The following is a 19,869-nucleotide window of genomic DNA, read 5'->3' on the forward strand; positions in this document are numbered from 1 at the left end:
GTTAATCAACACTGCTCCTAACAAGTTTTCTGTTCAACACTAAATTCTTGCCTCATACTATTATTTATCAATTGGTTTAATTATTGTATACCTATTTGAGCTCTAAATATTATTATTATTTATATTCCTGAAGCTAATTTCTGCAACTTCTACCTTATACCAACCCAAGCTTTAGTTTTTTTTTACATTTCCTAGAACTCTCCAGCCCTGATGCACACCTACTCCTTAGTTTTCCCTCATGTTTTGGTCTGCCATCACATCTCCCCTCAGGTTATTTTCCATATACTCCCATCTCCATGGTGCTCGTTGTGGGCAGCTGCTGAGTGGGGTTATCTGGTGGTCCGTCGTGGACGTGGATGGATCGTGATCATGTTCATAGTGATTGCTATGATGATGACTATATAAATGCTTCCTCAAATGTGGGGGCAACAAGCTCATCTGTGAGCTGAGCTGAGCTGAGTTGAGCTGGGCACTCGAATCAGCGACAAGTTCTTCTCTCTGACTCGAAAAACATGACGTAGGCAAGTTTTAGAGCAAAGAATCTCGATTCATTTGAAAAAGCGTAGATTGGAAGCCCGAGGGAGCAGAAGAATTGGTTTGCAAAGAGAGAAGAATCCAAAGACCGGCAGCCGAGATTGAAAGAAATTGATGTTGTGGATTTTGCTACTGTTTTTATTTCTTTTTTTTTTATATGTTATTTGGGCTACCAGTTGAAGTTGCAGCTGCGCAGTGTGGTAGTTATGAAATATATAAATATATTTATTTATTTTAAGATCCGTTAATGGGGGTATATAATTTCGGGCTTATTTTATATTTAACTTGATGCTTTTGCTAGATATTTCAACTTTAAAATCGTCTCAGGAACCAAATAAGCTACATTTCATATCTTTATGATATCTTAGCATTTTGTATGCAACTCCTTTTGGTTATCAGGTATTTCATAGTCGGGACCTTTGACTTGAGCTGTCTTTCTTGCTTAGTCTTCTTGCATTTATTTTTTATTTTTCGTACTCTTTCCCCTGTGACGGATGTTGCGAATTTTTGCCTGTGCTTGACACATATATAAATGTGTGCATATAGATATATATTATGCTGTATATGGGGTAATTCTCTCTACGGTCAACTAATTTAGTGTTTCCTGCTGACAACAGCACACAAGCTGGCTGGAGAGAGGAACAAGAAAGAAATCACAGAATTGTGTCACAAAAATGTTTGTGATGCCCCAAAAAAAAGAGAGAAAGATATCAGACAATCTATTTGTTTGTGTCTCTCTCTCAAACATTTTACTAAACAAAAAAACAAAAAACCAAATTGTTTTTGAATCTCATTTTGTTGGCTTTTGATTTGTGGTTTTTCTCTCTCATATTTTTTTTTCGGTTGTTGCTTTCGTTCATTCATACAAGGCAGCGCTTTTTTCGAAAATAGACGACATCCGGTCTGCACGAAATATATAAATCATATTTTTAGATAAACGCTGATACACACAGAAATATATATACAAAATCGAACAGGAGGGGGGAAAAAAGAGAAATAAATGTGGAATGTAAAATGTTGTTTTCGTAGTCAACTTGTTTGGGTTTCTCGACGACACGAGACGACCGCGTCGTCATCGAATTTTTTCTCCGATGCCCAATAAAGAATTTGTTTGCTTTGGCATCGAAAACTGAATATATATATTTATCTCCCCCCCCCACCGATTTCTTTGGCTATTTTTGGTTGTTCTAAATTATGCAGATATATAAGAGGATTAATTTAATAAAAGTGACTGAAATCAATTGAAAACTAACTGAGAGAATGGAAATTTTAATAGATCTAGGACAATTTAAGTATGTTTATTTTAGAATTCGATAGAAAAATATTTGATTTATAAAAGGTTGAAGGTTTTAAGGATAAAATAATATATAAAAAATTAAATTTATTGTTTTTTGATGATGTGGGAGAACTTCCGGAATATCTCTCACTTAAAAAGATTTTCTTTATGTTCAACAAAATCCATTTTATATTACATTTTCAAGTCTGGATTATTATACTTAAAATTAAGCTAATCTTCAAGGCAAAATATGTTTCTAGCCAATAAGAACTTAGTCAAAATGTGATAAATTCTTATATAGAAATTAAATTTTATTTCTCTGCAAATTGATCTCCTTTCAAGTCAAGTTTTCTCCTCTTTTTCATATTTTTTCCGACTTGCATCAACAGGCCCATCAATTTTCTCCGCTCATCATTTCGTATGAAAATTCGGTGCCCAGAAAATTCGCACTTTCCCCCCACTCTACTGCTGCTGGCACTTTCCCACACCCCCTTTCCACACATATTCCATCCTTCTGCACCATATCTATTCTGTATATCATAAATATCCCCCACTGGGTTGTTTTCGTTCCTCTCATAAAAGCAGCGGCGCAATGTTGAAAGAAAAAATTGTGTGGAAATGGAAATAAATTAACACATTTAATGAACATTTTTACGAAGAGAGAGGCGGAGGAGGAGGAGGAGAAGACCAAGAGCCCAGAAAGGAAGAGAATTAAAGACAAGAAAAACATAAGAAACAGAAGAAGCAACGAAGACGTGGTGCCACGGGGCGTATGAGTAATCAACGACAGGAAATGGTGACAAATGCTGCCCTCCTCGATGGGGTGTGTAAATGTGTTGTAGCTATTTGCACCGATAGCAACGAGCCAACAAAAAATTTCAATAATTTATTTGGTTTGAATGAAATACGATGAACGGGAACGAGGAGAGGGGCAGAAAGAGAGAGAGAGAGAGCAACAGCAACAGCGACGCCATTGGGGCGGGCGCCCACAGGAAACGCGACGTTGGCAACAGTTTCCTGTCTACTTTGGCTCTGCCTCTTGTTGTTGTTGTTGTTGTTGTTGTTGTTTCTATATAGTTTCTGCTTTTGCCGCTGCCGACGAGTGCAAAACGGGTTACGACAACAAACATGTTACAATTTGGTTCAATGACTTTGTTAGGCCATGGGAGATAGGAGCATACAGAATGCACTGAAAGAAATCAAAAGTAAGGTTCTTTGTTAGGAACTAATTGTGAATTTTAGAACGGTTTAAAGAAAATGAAGTTCTTGATTAATAAATGAAAGCATTCATTCTGTAATTTAAACTACAGTTTTTATTATAATATTAATAATAAATATATAATAAAATTTTCTTTAAGCTATCTAAGCTAATTTAGAAACGAATTTTGAATTTTGAAAAGGTTTTAAGGGGTATATGTTCTTGATTTATTTATAGAAGAATTTAATAATGAATTAAGAAATTGATGCAGTAAATAAATATACAGTTTTATTATTGATATTAATAATAAATTTATAATAAAGGTTTCTGTAACATACCAAAGTAATTTAGAAAAGAATTTTTAATTTTGAAATGATTAAAAGGGAAATAAGCTCTTGATTTATAAATAGAAAGATATATTTATGAAATTATTAATTCATTCCGTAATGAAAACTACAGTTTTAATATTTATATTAATAATAAATGTATAAAACAATTTTTTTTTAACCCATCAAAGTGATTTAGAAAAGAGTTTTGAAATGGTTTAAAGGGAATTAGGTTCTTGATAAATAAATTGATGCATTTTTTTTTTATTAATTTTTTATTTGTAAGCAGAACATAAAACTATAGTTTAAATATTAATAATAATATATATTATATATAATATATAATACTTTTCTAAGCTTTATTTTAAGCTGTATTAATTTTTCCTACCAGTGTCCCGAGTCTTAAATGTTATCTAGCTTAACCCTCTGTATACAAAAAGAATTAATGATATATATAGACAAAGCAGAGCTTTGCAGTGCAGTGTACTATATAGAGACAACTACATACATACATATATCCACCCACAAGTTTATCAGTGAAATAGAGGAAGTGGTCACCGCCTATGAAACTAGCAACAGATGCGCTGATAAGACTCACCATCGTAATTCTACTTATTTTTCTTTCCCCCCCCCTTTGTTTTTTTTTGGCAAACCTTTTGTTTTATTTTTTTGGTGCTTATTTTACGGCTCTGGCATATTAAATGAGCTCTTTGGCATAACTTATCAGCGATTCAGTCAATGACATGCGGAAGTCCCACCCTATAAATGACCCAGAAAGCAAAATAAAGTTCCCTAATTTGCAGAGGCAAATATTACGCATACGCCCCATTGGGCCACCAAACACTTTCACAATTTCTCTAATCGTTTTCATTTCTTTTTTTTTACTTTGCAGTTTGTGGACATTGGAATCGTGACTTCCATTGAATCGAATCACAAGCAAATCGATTCAGCTCGTAAGGGTCAAGAGATTTGCGTTAAAATCGATCCAATTCCCGGTGAATCGCCAAAAATGTTTGGACGCCATTTCGAGGCAGATGATATGCTGGTCAGCAAGGTAAGTGTTTCAATCAAATCAGTATTAAGTGGAAAGCCACTTGACTAGAAAAAACAATAGGCGTGGCAACACAAAAACTGTCCAATAAATTCATTAGGATTCGGGAGCGGAAGTATCAACTTAGAACTCGAGTGCATTTGTCGGGGGGAAGTTAATAATACTCGTTCAGCAAAAAAAAATATCAATATTACGAGCAGGTTTGTGATAGATATTTATGAACGGATTAGATATCTGAAGTGTGGCGATTGTAACCTCGATTATATGGTGCTATTTTTATACCCTTGCAGGGTATTATAATTTCAGTCAGAAGTTTGCAACGCAGTGAGGGGGGCACCTCCGACTATATAAAGTATATATATTCTTGATCAGGATCAACAGCCGAGTCGATCTAGCCATGTCCGTCTGTCCGTCTGTCCGTCTGTCCTTCTGTCCGTCTGTCCGTCTGTCCGTCTGTCCGTTTCTACGCAAACTAGTCTCTCAGTTTTGAAGCTATCTGAATGAAACTTTGTAGTTAGCCTTCTATATACTCTCACTCGTATATATGTCGGAACGGGCCGGATCGGACGACTATATCATATAGCTGCCATAGGAATGATCGGAACATTTTTACAAAAAAAATTATAACATTTTTAGTTTTCAACAGAATTTGATCAAATTTGAGATATAGCCATTTCATATTATTCTACAATTTTGTGTTAAATTTTATGAAAATCGGACGACTATATCATATAGGTGCCATACAACCGATCGTTTGATGTAGAGGAAAAATGCAAATCTGTGAATGTAAAACTGCAAATATAATATGTATAGGGGAATGAAATGAAAGCAGGTATTACTTCATTGTTTTTAACACAAATATATATAATTTATATTGTATAGATTCCAATTCATAGAGCTTCTATCTGCAAGGGTATATAAACTTCGATGTGCCGAAGTTAGCTTCCTTTCTTGTTATTTCATTTTTTGTTTTTGCAGTACTTTACAACATCCTTTGATAGGTTTTAGAGACAGACTTCCTGATATAAATTATAAATTAATATAAATACCTTTTTAATTAATCGTTTATTTCACTTAAAGTCCGTTGCGTAAATCAAAGGTCATCAGAATCATCAAATTAATTTCTAACTCATTCTATGAATCAAATATACTATCAATTTACTTTAATTGATCAGACACCGAGTCAGTGCGAATTCGAGTGCAAATCACTTAAGCTCAATAGCTCAATAAAGTTATCAATTGCACCTGACTGGCAAAAGGTGAGAAGTTAGTGGCAGTGCACCTGAACTGCTACTCTCACCTTGAGAAGGTAGAACAACAGCAACAACTGCCATCTGGCTTATCAAATTACATGGCCTTAGTTAAGTGTTGAGTGTGCGTGGTGTGTTCCAGGGGTGAACTTGGATGATGACTTAACTGGCCTAAGTGGCGTTAAAAGGTCTTTGCAACTTCCTTTCATTCAATCATTTGATTAACAATTACTTACCGCCGTTGCTGACGTCAAGGGCTCTTTTGGAAGGGAAGGTTATATATATTTATTATTCGCTGAAACCAAAATCGATATCAAACTTAATTTTCGATTCCATTGTGTTGCTTCGACTCATTTTCTGCCCTTATCAGTGGGTGACATCGATGACGTCAGATAGGGAGAGAGGGAGAGAGAGAGGTTCTAGGCGAGCACTTAATTGCCCATTGAGTTTCGAATCTGCAGCATAATTTATTCAATTAATACTGCGTAAAAATATAGATGAATAAGATGTATTTTTAGGCCCATGAAATTGAATGATAAAGTCCCAGCACTGAAAAAAACTTGAGGACAAATTAATTAAAGAAATGGATGGAACTAGGAAAAAGTTGTTTGATTTTTTTTTTTGCTGAATCAATATACATGATAGCTAATTAACTGGGTAAATAAATCTTTATAAAATATATGCAAAGGCATATTAATAAGTTTTCAGAATAAATCAGTTCCAAAAGTATTTATTTGTTTATTGATTTATTTTTGTTAATAGGGTTCCAGCATTCTTTCACCAGTAAATTCTTAAGAACTATAAAGTATGCGTTGGTATTTTTATATATAATTATATACATTATTATATTATATATAATTTTATCTTTAATAGTCTTTATGAAGACTATTTTTTTAATAATTCAAAATTCTAAGCATACATAAATTGGAGAATTAAATATGCTAAACTACCCCTTACAAGTCATATTTCAAGGATTATTTTCTTATAACTATTTGTATCAGTTTTCCCAGATTTATCGCTTCCCAACTTATAAATTTGCTTGTTACGCTTCTTCACTAGTAATTTTGTGTCCTATTTCCATCTTAAAGTCTCTGCTAATTTCCCCAGTGTACACCCCATTAGAAGCTATCAAAAGATGGAGAAGACCACCCCACAATGCCCACCCAATTTACACACATTCTCGGTTCTATTTATAGCTCTCAATGTCTTTTACGCTAGAGAACCTGGCAGCCATGAAAGGGTATTATGTCATGGCTGACCTGATGATACCGATTGCCCCTTCTGCCTGCAAAAGGGAGGTTGTCCTGTGTCCTTCTTCATGCTCCATTCTCCGTTCCCCTGCATTCCTGCAGATACATAGATATCAGCTGCATTTGACCCAAGTTGGGAGGCTGACGTCACGTTTCACCTTCCACGGCAAATGCACTTGCAGCAGCGACACACCGGGCGGCGTTCATTGACCCCTATATCGTCATCGAAGTAACCCAGTTTTCCCTCGGATGTCGACCCAGTTTTCTCTGTATGCGTTTTTTCAGCGGGTTCGGTTTTCGCCATTTGCGGCTATATATTTTTTTTTTTCTCTTTTCGGCTTTAATTTGTGTACTCAGCTCAGTGACGCATTCGGCGACCCAAAAATGGGAGCAGAGAACCCCATAGCAAAAGCCCATCTCCATTGGATAACCCAAAACCCTCCCTTGGAAATTGAAGCTGAGGTCAAACTGTTGTTTCGGCCTTGCGGCTTTTCAGACTCGGAAAATTGGGCAAGGCCGGGATTCTAAAAATAGCAGCAATTAGTTGAGACTGATTGGATTAGGTCGGGGCTTAATGGGTTTTCGAAGCGAGCTAATCAAGTGGAAATTGCAAATAGAGTTGGGGAAACTTTAACGAAAAATGTTGTGAAATTTGATCTGAATGCTTGGAAACTCATCAAAAGGGGAAGTTTTAAAAAGAAAAAATTATAAATATCTAAATATGACTTGGTTATACCTATAGATACTTTAATCTCCTTAAAACACAGATACATTTTATTGAATTTGTTATACCCATATACAATTCCAAGCTAAAACAAGAAGGAGTAGCTTGTATACCCTTGAAGTTACCCATAGTATAATGGATATCATAACTAAGTCAAAAATGTATTATTTTAAATATTTATACAACATTTTTGTTGCTAATTTTTGGTTAAATTCAAAGTTTTTCAAATATTATAACTCAGCCAAAAATGCATTAATTTCAATTCGGATAGATTTTTTATGGTAATTTTTATAGGCCTAATAAATCTGCATTAAAATTTAAAAATCTCAATTTTATGTCACATTTTGACAATTTTAAGGATGTAACCCCTTATAGAATTTGGAGAAATTTAAAAAAGAAAATTATTTTTTAACCGGACATGTCTAGATCGATTTGTCTGTTCATACTAATCAAGAATATATATGATCGGAAATGACTTCTTCACTGAGTTTCAAGCCTCTGACTGAAATTATAATACCCAGGAAAAGGGTATAATGAGGGTTCATAGTTAACCAATCAATATCTACTTAAATTCAGGCTCAGTCTTTAACGACTCCCCCGATATATCCTTCAACTCTTGAACAAAAGAGTCAGCCATTCGCTTTAATATGCATGGCCATAAATGGGGACTCCTTGAGAGAGGCTTTATTCCCCGCTTATCGTTTAGAGAAATCTTTTGTACCATAAATATTATACGTTTCCAATAATCAAAAGCATTGATCGGGCCTAATTAATATGCGATGCGCCAAAAAATAAAAGAAAGAAAATATACACAAAAAAAAGAGCAGCTACGAATGGGCATAAAAATAATAATTAAGCGGGAAGAGAAGGGCTGACTCTTTATCAAGGGACTTTTAGGAGGTCCGAAAGTGGAACTTCTTCGAGACTGGGGACTATCCCCTCCCCTCTCCTCTCTCCCATCTCCCATCGGTCGCCATAAACGCGAGGAGGCATTAAAAAACGCATTAAAAAGCGCCATAAAAAATGGCGACACTAAAATAGCTTCGATAAAGCGTTGCTGGGGCATAAAGTAAACCTAAAGCTGAATCGGATACGACAAAAAAAAGAAAAGATGGAAGAAAAAATATTGTTAAAAATGATTTTTAATTGTTATGCGCCATATGTCGGGGTCTCGGAGGGGGAGGGCAAGGAGAAACTGAAGGCGAGACACCAAAGACACGTGCCACCCCGTTGCTTGATTGATGGGGCAGCCTCATCCTGAATCTCATCATATAACCCTGCCCCGAGAAATCGGTGGGAGTTATATATATATATATATATGACAATTGGCACGTTCCAATTATACATTTTAGCTGAATCCATAATGCAAAAAATGATTTATGTGTAGCGCAGCGTGTTATTAATATGCATTTAAAGGCACACGCTGATACAAAAAATACAAAAACCATTTACAATTTCTTTGTGCTAAAAAGATTTCTCTTTAAAGAAAGGTTTTTAATTAGCAAATGAAAGTTTTTGTAATGAAAAAATATGGTAATTATAGAGTAGAGTTTTAAATAACTATGAATTTTAAAGGATTTAAGGATTTTAAATCGATTTTAAAGGGTTTAACATGGAAAATATCAAGTAAATCTAATGTTTTCTTAATTTTTTAAACGATCTACATTTTTCTTATTGAAATTATGAGTTATTATACCATATTTACACTTAATTATACCTTAAATCTCTTTCCCTTTTTGCAGATTTCCCGCCAGAGCATTGATGCCTGCAAGGATTACTTCCGTGATGACCTAATCAAGGCGGACTGGTCTTTAATGGTGGAACTGAAAAAGGTCTTTGAGATCTTGTAAATAAAATTTCAATTGCCAAAATTATTAGCAGCAAAAACAACGTACAAGCAAAAAACAAAACAAAAGAAAAGTGAAAGAAACTGCTACTACAGACTGTGCACGCTTGTGGTGTGTCCTCGTCCTCGTTCTCAGGAGGATCTGGATCCTTTCTTCTTAATCTTAGTTTCATTTATTAACAAAAGTCATCGTGGTCGTTGCAGTCGTAGTCGCTTGAAGAGTACTCTGTTATAATGGTTTTAAATCAAATTTTTTGTAAAACGCTCTAAACTAAAAAAAAACCTCGACCCCCCACATTTATTGCTTGCGATTTTTTTTTTTGTTAATGTCAACCTAGAATAAAGTGCAACCAACAACAGGAGAAAAGTTAAGCTATGCTGAAAAACAAAAAAAAAATGCAGATTGTGTATTAACTGTGTCACTGGTGACGTCATTGGTGAAAAGGATATTGACCTAGTTGGCATGCGCAGAGGTCCGTTTTTCATTCATACCCAGGATGCTGCTGCTGCTGCTGCTGTTGCTGCTGTTGCTGTTGCTGCTGCTGCTGCTGTATGTCATTGAACGCGCCAAGGATGCCGATGAATGGGTAAGTCCTGCCTGCAGTCCAAAAAACTAGGTCAACCGCCAACAAGGTTCGTTCACCCCAAGGACAATTGTGTCGCAGCAGCAGCTGAAGCAACTGCAAAGTTACGAGACTCGGCTCAGTTTTGTGAATGACGCAAATGCTGCCTGCAAGTATCCTTCAACCGGGCTCAAGTGGGCCAAGTGTGTGGTATATATCCTCGTCTACCCTGCCAGGCATTCGTCCTCGAGCTAATGTTGTGTCAAGTGCCAGTGCCATTAATGTTGGTGATGCTGCTGCTCTCCACCCAAATATACATACATATGTGCAGCCAAAGGAGTATGACTTGTCCCCAAGGATAATCTGTCGATTAAATTTGGATAAGCTGCTTAAGCGGGTCAAATAACTGCCAAGGTAAGCTGTGCTTAATGCTATTTATTTGAATATGGTTAAGAGGATTTAGTTCTATTAAAGTGGTGATGGTATTTCCATAGGTAATGTGTTTAAAAATTGGGGTGATGGAATATAGATTTAGATTGTTATTTTAAAATATTAAAATTATTTAAATATGTATATAAATATGTGTGTATAAATGCTACAGCTACCAAAGGAGGATGACTTGTCCCCAAGGAGAATCTGTCGATTTAAATTGGATAAACTGCTTAAGCGGGTCAATTAACTGCCAAGGTAAGCTGTGCTTAATGCTTTATTTGAGTATGGTAAAGAGGATTTAATTCTATTAAAGTGGTGAAGGTATTTCCATAGGTAATGTGTTTAAAAATTGGGTTATGGAGGAATATTAATTTAGATAATAAAGCTAACACTTAAATTTAAAAGGGTTTATGAGGCATTATTTAATCGCACACTCCTATTCATTTTAGAAAAAATGTTCCCTACCTAAAATATGTGCTTTTTTATATATAATAGTTCAATATTTTTATATGCTTATTTTTTGGGTAAATGAATCGTTTTTCAAATATCATAAATCAGTCAAAAATGCATTAATTTCAATTCGGAAAGCTTTTCTAAGGTAGTTTTTATAAGGCTAATAAATCTGCATACGATTTAAATTAAATTAAAATTTTTGTCAATTTTTGAATATTTTAACGAAGTAACCCCTTATCTTTTTTTCAAATCTTGAAGAAAAATTTCAAAAATTTATTTTTTCATCAGACATGACCAGATCGATTAGTCTTTTAATTCTGATCAGGAATATATATGATTTATAGTGTCGGAAATGACTCCTTCACTAAGTTTCAAGCTTCCGACTGAAATTGTAATACCCTTCAAAAATGCTTAAGAAAATTTATACTATCTGTTTTTAGATAGATTAATAATTGCTTAATAAACACTTTTGGCTGTTTCTTTAATTTTTGTATTAATTAGTTTGTTTTGCAACCCATGAAATATATGCTCTCATAGCTCTTGTCGAATCAACAGTTTCTGGAAAGTGTCTCAACGACAAAAGAAATGGGCACTTTTTTAGAGGGTAATACAATTTAAAAGCACCCAATAGAAGTGACTATTTCTGCTATTGAGTTGTTCATGGAGTTCCGTTTCCGTAATTACCTTCCCGTATCGCATTACGTTATTTCTGGCACGTAATTCCTTTCGTCTTAAATGGCACATACGAGGTGCACTTAAAATTCAAAGGAAATGTGCGGCATTTTCTTTGCCAAAAATTTAATGCCCATCAAGAGCTTGTATGTGTGTGCTTGTGATTTTCATTGAGGAAAAATTTATAAAGACACATCCTGCTTCGCGGGCTACGTGTCTCCATGTTCATTCATTGATTTTCTTGGCCAACAGCAGCAACAACAACATTGCCTTTGGGGGAAAAACACATGCGCGAAGATGGGGGAAAAATTCAAGAATGACATTCCCCCTGTCCAGAGTCGTGGAAAAAAGAAATCCCCAGCAGGACCCGAAGCAAACCCAAAATGCCGTCATAGAACCGAAAGAGCGGACGAGAGCGAACAAGGATTTTCATTCACGGAGCAATGGCATCCACATTGAAAAGGACTGTGGAACTAGGGCAACACACACACTAGGAGAGAGTCCTGCCGCAACTGTGGAAGGTAAGTTTTTTTTTCTGTTTTTCCTATTTTTCCTGGCTTTTTCCTCCACTCGCCCCCCTCTGTTGGGTATTTTCCCTTGATGATGATGCCGCGTGGGCGGCATTGGTTCATTGAGGAAAACGAACCGCATGGCGAAGGACTCCATGGCCACTTGAGCGTGCCAGCTTAACTGCTTAGCGTGGCCCAATGCCGCGGCATTTGAGTATATATTTATATATATATCCATTAAATGAATGGAGAGGAGAAATAAAAGTCAAATTGAAATTGACAATTTAAATCTGTGAGCAGAAGGGAAAAGCTCCTACATACATTTATTAAACAATTATTGATCAATTTGGATAGGGTTAATATGTATTAGTTAAGGTTTTCAAACGGCGTCTCCTTATTTATTAAGTGATTTATGGGTAATGATATTTTAACTATCTATAATATTAATATTATAATAATCAAACATTGAGCAAACAATGAAAATACTGTGCTCATATTTGTGATCTCTCTAAGGGTGTAACATGCCTTTAAATTCTTCAAGTAAACAAAATATATCAAAGCTAACAACCGTTGCTGAAAGTGTCACAGTATCAAGCAAATATATTTAGAAATCATCTATGAACTGTGCTCTAATTTTCAAGTAATATTCAAATATCCAAAAATGGCTTTTTTAACTAGAATATATATTATCACCTGTTTATTGCTGAACTTTCTAATGTGCCAAAAGCAAGAGAATCCGGTTTATTCCTTGAACCATCAACAAAATGAAGTGATGGCCATGCCGAAGCATCCAAGAAGTAATGTTTTGGGAGATCTTAGTCCAATTCGTAGTTCACAAATGGGAATACCAATTTGTCCAGCTGAGAATCCCAATGATGTGAGGTATGAGAATTATCCCAACGTTAAGCTGAATCGAATGAAAATTGTCAAGGACGAAGACGATGGTGAGGATCTCGACATGGCAGCCGGCGACGATGATGAAGAGAGAGATGAGTGTAATACCACCGAAGTGGATGAAAATACCGTTGACGATCCGGAATTTCTGGCCAGGATCTCATGCCTAATGGCTGCTTTGGATCATCACATCAAGGCGATTTGTTGCAATTCCAGGAAATTAGAATCAAAACTGAGAAGCCTAAAGCCAACTGGAATCACTGGCAAGACCAATGATGATAATGAGCCCGAATTTAAGTCGAAATTTTCCAAGAAGATAAAGCATTTCCAGTACATGAATAGGCATAATCAGGAGAACTCCAAGTTGGATTTCGGTGAAAAACTAGGACCTGGGTCTACTAACACTGCGATACACTTGGAAGTTGAGGCCAAGGATGTGTCTCCGTCAGGATCTTCAGTTCAGTCGCAGAGCAGGGGTAACATCTCTCCACCAGGATATGGAATGCAAGCGCAGAATCGGGGAGATATCTCATCACCAGGATATGGAATGAACTCGCATAATAAGGGAGATAACTCTCTAACAGGATATGGAACTCATTCGCAATACAGGGGAGATACAACTCGATTTGGATCTGGAAATCACTTGCAGAACGGATTAGATATGCCTCCACCAGGACCTAGAACTTATTCCCAAAACAGAGGAGATATCTCTCAACCCGGACCTGCAACACACTCGCAAAACAGGGGATCTGAAATCCGAACTCTATCAGGAGCTGAAATAGAATCACCGAAAACATCTGATCTGAAGGTTTTATACCCATCCTCAGAGAACTATAATCACAAGCCTTACGAGGAGTATGAGAATAAATTGAGACGTCTTATGGCCAATCGGGATGCCATTGAGAAGAATGTGATCAAGATGCTGGCTCCCAAGGAGGGGGAAAGGATGTAGACACAACCATCAATTGCCTGGAAAAGGAAATGAAAATTTTGGAAAACGGATGTGACACGATGACGGGAAGGAGGAGGCTTCCAAATACACATATTTTGCACGTACGATTGCCATTTGAAATTCGAAATTGCCGCCACAGCGAGTTCATGTTTATACATTATACATTTTCACCTCGAGGTCGACGCTTTACCTCTGCCACTCAGCCATAATCTAGGACACTTGTGACGTCAGTGGGAGCACTCGAGGAATTTATTGCGGATCGAATGAACAGCAAAAGCCAAAATGCCAAAGCCAAAATGCCAAAGCCAAACGCCAAAGTCAAAAAAACCGAAAAGCACACATCAATGTTGGGGCCAAGTTTGATACATTTCCCTCATTGAGCATTTTGCTGTTCAATGAAATCTCACAATGAAATTTCATTTATTTTTATTCACTCGCTTTCGCATTTATTTGTAAATACATATATATATATATGCGTTTGTCTGAATGTTTTTTTTGTGTCTTTTATATTGCGTCTTTATATTGAATGGCAGTCCGTTTTTTTCTTTCTTTTTTGTTTGCCCTGATCGAATGATTCACATTTTGTTGGCATTTCAATTTACGGCCCAAAACAATGGGGAGATGTCCAGTTTCCCAAAACCCGCAAAAAAATTGAATGAAATTCCAATGGGAATACCCTTCTTGTGAGGATTACTTCGCTTGTTCAGAACATTTTTATACCCTTATTATAATTTTATTCAGATTCCTGGAACGACAAGAAGGAGTCATTTCCGATCCTATAAATCATATATATTCTTGATCAGCATTCAAAGCAGAATCAATCTAGACATTTCAGGGAGAAAAATAATTTTTGGAATTTTTTTTTTCCAAAATTTGATGATGTTCAAAATGTTCAAAAAATGTCCAAATTTTTAACTTTTAAATTAAATACGCAGATTTATAAACCTAATAAAAACTAATATAAAACTGCTTTCCAAATTAAAATTAATGATTTTTTGGTTTAGTTATGAGTATTTGAATTTTTGATTTTTTGAAAAAATGTTCATGATTCAAAAAATGCAAATACTTTTAGATTAGTTATGATTTCCGATTTCATTCTATAATTCAATTTCAAACAGAAAAGTAATAATTCGTTTTTATTGAACATTTAGCATATTTATTTTCTGATAAATATATTTTTTTTCTTACATAATTTGATATAGGTTCATAGAATTTTCCCTCAAGTTCTTCTCTGTTTTCAGAACTAAAAAGTATCCAAACTTCGTTAGGAAACCCCATAACTTTTCTGTTAGATCTTAGCTGTTTTTGGTTGTTCTTTATTCTTTCTGGAGACTTTTATTTATACATTTATATATGTATATATATTTATATATATATATAGAGATATTTTTATATGTTCCTCCCATATATGTGAAGCTGGCAAAGTGTCTGCCTTCTCGCGGTATCCGGGGACTCGGGGCTTGGGGCTCTCCGCCAAATTTGGTGCCGCATTCGGCCGGATGTCGTTGGAAATAATATTGAAATCTTTATTGTTTTCACTGATTAATTTATGGGGCAGTAAACGAAATGAGTTTGCTGCGCTGTTGCTTTCGCGTCGATTTTATTTTTAATTAAAAAGTGCTAATCTAATTTCAAATTTTGCGCGCCACAAAAGGCTAAGGCGCAACCCTGGCTGAAAAACAGCTGACGCTGGGATGACCTTGTTGGTGTGCAGCAACCCCCAAAGGAAATTCACGGCCAATGTCAGGGCGACGCCTACCGAAGGTCGTTGCCAAGGCGACTGAGTGGGCCAGAGCGATGCTCATTGGGCCCAGGAAATGCAGGCTCGTTGTGTGTGTGTGTTCGTGTGGGCGGCCATTGAACGTGGCGGGCGGTGCATCCAAAATGGCCGTCAGCGGTATGACCTTGAGCGAAGAGCCTTGATTGGTGCGTGCATTCCGGTGGGGGGTCGTGTGCTTCAGGGTCATCAGGGAACAGAGGAGAGATGGAAGGAATATATATGTATATTTGTATATATATGGCCATGCAAATAGTCGGAGAAGGAGAATGAGACGGAAATGGAGACGGAGCCACGTTCAGCTGGGAACAGGAGCAGCCAGGATTAGTCCTGCAGCAGCGAAGCATTCCATTCCACAGCAGCCGAAATCCTATAGCCGAATCCGAATGGCTACCCGAAGCCCACGCATTTGTGATTCGGACCTGGTCGGCTGGCCATTCGGGGATTCCCCTCCACAACGAGATCCTGTCGGCTGGCACTCGTCGATTTCCGTCGCTACTCGGCAATTCTTCGGCAAAGCCTGCAGTTCCGTGCACCATTGGCTCAGTCACTGGACGAGTGTCAGCCTGCATTCAACGTGCAATCTCCCAAAAGAAGTCAACTATATAGTTGCAGCATAACTATCCCCAGCATCTCCAAGCATCCAACAGAAATATATATATATATAAAGATATTTGCAGTGTGCAATTACCAGGAAGTCAGCAAGCGAATAAGCGCAATTATAACTTCAAGTCCCAAGCGTGTATCACACATGGCGTATGCGTAATCTACGTATGCGTAATATTCAAGTGCATAAATCATGTATTAAATAAACACAATTAACTAGTGAACCAACTATATTATTCCTATATAAACATAAGTGAAAAAGTGAAAATTAAACATAATTTGTGCTATTAATCAATTAATCAAAAGGCAACAACAATAACCGAACGAGAACGCATCATCAAGTACAGTTGCCACCAAAAAAACAAAGCAACAACTGAACTCGAATCAACCCCAAAAAAAAAAACCCAAAAACGAATCGAACCGAAGCAATCTCTAATCAAATTATCTGCATTATCCTGCAATCGCATCAATTGGGAACGAGAATAACTTTTAACCAGAATCAGAACCAGAACACACTCATCCATCAGGCGTCGAATCGGAAGTTAATACCTCGTCCGGAGTCCTGCTGTCCTCCAATTTGGTGAGTACCCAACTTTCCTGTTCTTTATCTTTATCCAATCTTTATCAATTTATTTCCAATAAATAAGGGTAAAATATCTCACCAACCTTCATTATTATTAATTGAAAACTAGGTCATTATCTTGTTTTGAAAGTTTAAACAAATATTAAATGGGCTTTGCTAAAAATAATAATAAATATCTTGGTTTTCTAATTACAAATTATTGGTAAATTGATAAAATATCAGGAATATATTTATAGTTCAAAACTGTAGAAGAAAACAGTTTTTAAATTAAGATTGAACTTTATTTAATTATACTTTCACAAAGGCATTTACTTATGCTTACAATTATATATTCCCAGTAATCATTCTATTACTTTTTTATGATTATTACTATGATTCTAACCATCTTACTTTTCCAATTTCTTTTTTATTCGAAGAGTTTTCAAGATAAAAAAGTTTTTTTGAAAATAGTATTTAATATACTTAATATATAAAAGTATCTTCTAAAATATTTAAAGAACATAGTTCTCTAAAAATTCACTTTTTGTTACCATCTTACCTTTTCTTTAGATTCCCTAAAAGTTATTTTACATAACTAAATAAAAAACCATTTCTTCATTATGTCAATCTTAAATATTTTATAGTTTTTAAACAACAAACTCCAAACAAAAGACTTATTTTAGTAACGAGGGGCTTCAATTTATAAAAAACATTAAGGAACATTTAGGAACCAAATATTTGTACTGCCATTTAAAAAGTGTTTAAGTTACTTTATTTATTACAATTTATGACACTTTTTCTGGATTTAATACCAAGAAGAATATACTTAATATTCATCAGTTGACTAAGCAACGAAATGGGTTCAAATAAATGTTTAAACAATACCTTTTTCCTATTTATGAATATTTGGTGATTGTAACATGTAACCCAGTGATCGATAAGTTTCAAATTCTTATTTTCAGATATTTAAAACACTGTTTTAAATAGTAGTGTTTAAATATCTAATATTTTTTTAAATAGTTTATTTTTGCATATTTTTCTTTGTCAATATGATCTGACAATAATTCCATTGGATTCTTTTCCTAATACCTTCTCTACTCTCAATCAACTTCAGTTTTTTAGGGGCTTCTTTTCTCTTTTGCCCCAAAGGCAAATCAGCAAATCAGAAGCTGTTTCTTTTTAGCTTAGGCTTTCTGGAATGCCATTAATCATTTTCACTGCCCAAAACGAAGAAAAAATAAAGAAAAAATCAAGCCAAAAAGCGAAGAGCAAATCAGTGAAGTGGAGTCGAGTGGAAGAAGGCTCTTAAGTTAATTTAGTACTTTGTGCGCTGTGCCAGATCATTAAAATTATTTGGCGACTTTGAAAAATTCGAAACAGTAGCCCACAAATACCGACAGCTGAACGAATCTCGGAATGAAATTGGTTTGGCCGATGATGAGGATGAAGATCGTCGTCGACGACCTGCTGCGATTGCCTGCAGATGTCTCATAAACATAAGAGGCAACCAGGCCTCTCAGACACTCGAAATATATATACTTATACCACATATATATTTTGTATTTTTACGAAATTTGTATAATCTGTATGCGAATCATAATGACGCAAAATCAAGATCAGGCCGAAGGCTGAAAGCCCGAGACACACTTTTGCTTTTTGTGCGAGCTCAAAAAACATTGATGATGCGTCCTCCTCTCTGGAACCCACATCAAATTTTAAGATTTTAACCCATTTTTAAGAGGGAATATATTTTATGGCAGAAGAAATATGTTGTAGATGAAGCTGTGATTAAGATATGAAAATATTCATAAAGCTAAAGCTTGTACAATTATTGAGAGTTATGTAGAAAACTTGTAGTTTATCCTTTTGGAAAATGTAGAAATATTTAAATATATTATATTATATATATTATATTATATATATATATTATTTAAATATATTATATAATTATAAATATTATAAACTTCTAATTTTTAGCAATGTTTTCTAAAGAAATATAACTTTCTTTTGAATTACTTCCTCAAAAATTTTTTGTTATAGTAAAGCTAGTTTTAAATGAAATTATAATGTGATTTTGTGGCCTATTTGGCAGCTTCCAAAACGTATAATTCTTCACATTTTGATTTTAAGAATAAAACTAACAAGAAAGAAAAATATTTCGGCAAGTCAACATTTATAAAATCTTGCAGTTTACAATACAGTAATAGGATTCAATAATCGATCATAAATAAGCTTAAAATAGTCGTTTTCTTTTAATCAATATTTATCTCAATTTTTAAATGACAACTTTTTCCACAAACTCAAAAATTAAAACTCTCATAACTAAGCCAAAAAGGCCTTAATTTTAATTCGGAAAGCAGTTTTATGTTAGTTTTTGTCAAGTTAACAAATCTGCATACTAGATTTAAAACTTAAAAAATTTGAAATTTTTGTAAATTTTTGAATCCCTAGTAACCCCATATCTTTTTTTGAAATTTTCAAAAATTTCGAAAATGTTATTTTTTAGCCAGACATGGCTAGATCAATTCGAGTTTTAATTCTGATCAAGAATATATATTATTTATAGGGTCGGAGACGATTCCTTCGTTACGTTTCAAGCTCCTGAGTGAAATTAGAATACCCAGAAAAGGTTTAAAAAAAAGACACCTAAATAAAGTAAGCATAGAATATCATGAGTAATTTTAACTGAGCTTAAAAAAGAATAAAATTATTTGCTCAAAACAATTTCAGAGTGTTGAATGGAACTTATTTTAATAATGTTATTGAATACCTCTCAGAAATTTCTAAAAATGAATTCACTATATATACTATTGCATATCTCTATAGCTATTTCCTTGAGTACTTTTTTGATAATTTCTTTCAATTCCTTACATTTTTTGAATATTTCTTAAAAGTCCAATAATCAATGGGTTAAGGTTTCCTTGTGGATCCGGATCCAAACCATTCAATTAGCTGTGCCTGGGCCTGGGCCTGGCGTTGACCAAGACTAATGCG

General features: G+C 35.2%; 3 protein-coding genes across 4 annotated transcripts in view; all 3 read left to right on the forward strand.

Annotated features, from left to right (window-relative positions):
- eIF5B (eukaryotic translation initiation factor 5B) overlaps positions 1-9,752 on the forward strand; it is a 45,039-nt gene extending 35,287 nt beyond the window's left edge. The window contains exons 8-9 of the mRNA XM_020944345.2: positions 4,227-4,388; positions 9,352-9,752. Of these exons, the coding sequence (XP_020800004.2) occupies positions 4,227-4,388; positions 9,352-9,459 (270 nt within the window). The 3' untranslated portion in view covers positions 9,460-9,752. The remainder of the gene's footprint in view (positions 1-4,226; positions 4,389-9,351) is intronic.
- Positions 9,753-11,827: 2,075 nt separating this feature from the next.
- The window catches only part of sty (sprouty signaling antagonist), a 35,216-nt gene continuing 27,174 nt past the window's right edge, over positions 11,828-19,869 (forward strand). The window contains exon 1 of one of the 2 annotated variants that reach the window (XM_086834619.1): positions 11,828-12,096. The gene's annotated coding sequence lies outside the window, so the exon portion shown is untranslated. Of the gene's footprint in view, positions 12,097-15,404; positions 16,894-19,869 lie in introns of those variants that run through there. The other variant, XM_020944401.2, reaches the window with a different exon arrangement.
- Positions 12,108-14,417, forward strand: LOC110177604 (uncharacterized). Its single transcript, XM_020944402.2, has one exon. It carries the CDS (start codon positions 12,746-12,748, stop codon positions 13,928-13,930), a length of 1,185 nt encoding a protein of 394 aa, XP_020800061.2. The 5' UTR covers positions 12,108-12,745; the 3' UTR covers positions 13,931-14,417.

Source organism: Drosophila serrata, unplaced genomic scaffold (genome assembly GCF_035046125.1).
Source record: "Drosophila serrata isolate PLE 108 unplaced genomic scaffold, ASM3504612v1 contig_273, whole genome shotgun sequence".
In the NCBI taxonomy this organism is placed as follows: Eukaryota; Metazoa; Arthropoda; class Insecta; order Diptera; family Drosophilidae; genus Drosophila; species Drosophila serrata.

Bases quoted from the DNA above. Each gene is read 5' to 3' on its own strand.
- LOC110177604 (XM_020944402.2), top strand. From the start codon at position 12,746: ATGGCTTTTTTAACTAGAATATATATTATCACCTGTTTATTGCTGAAC.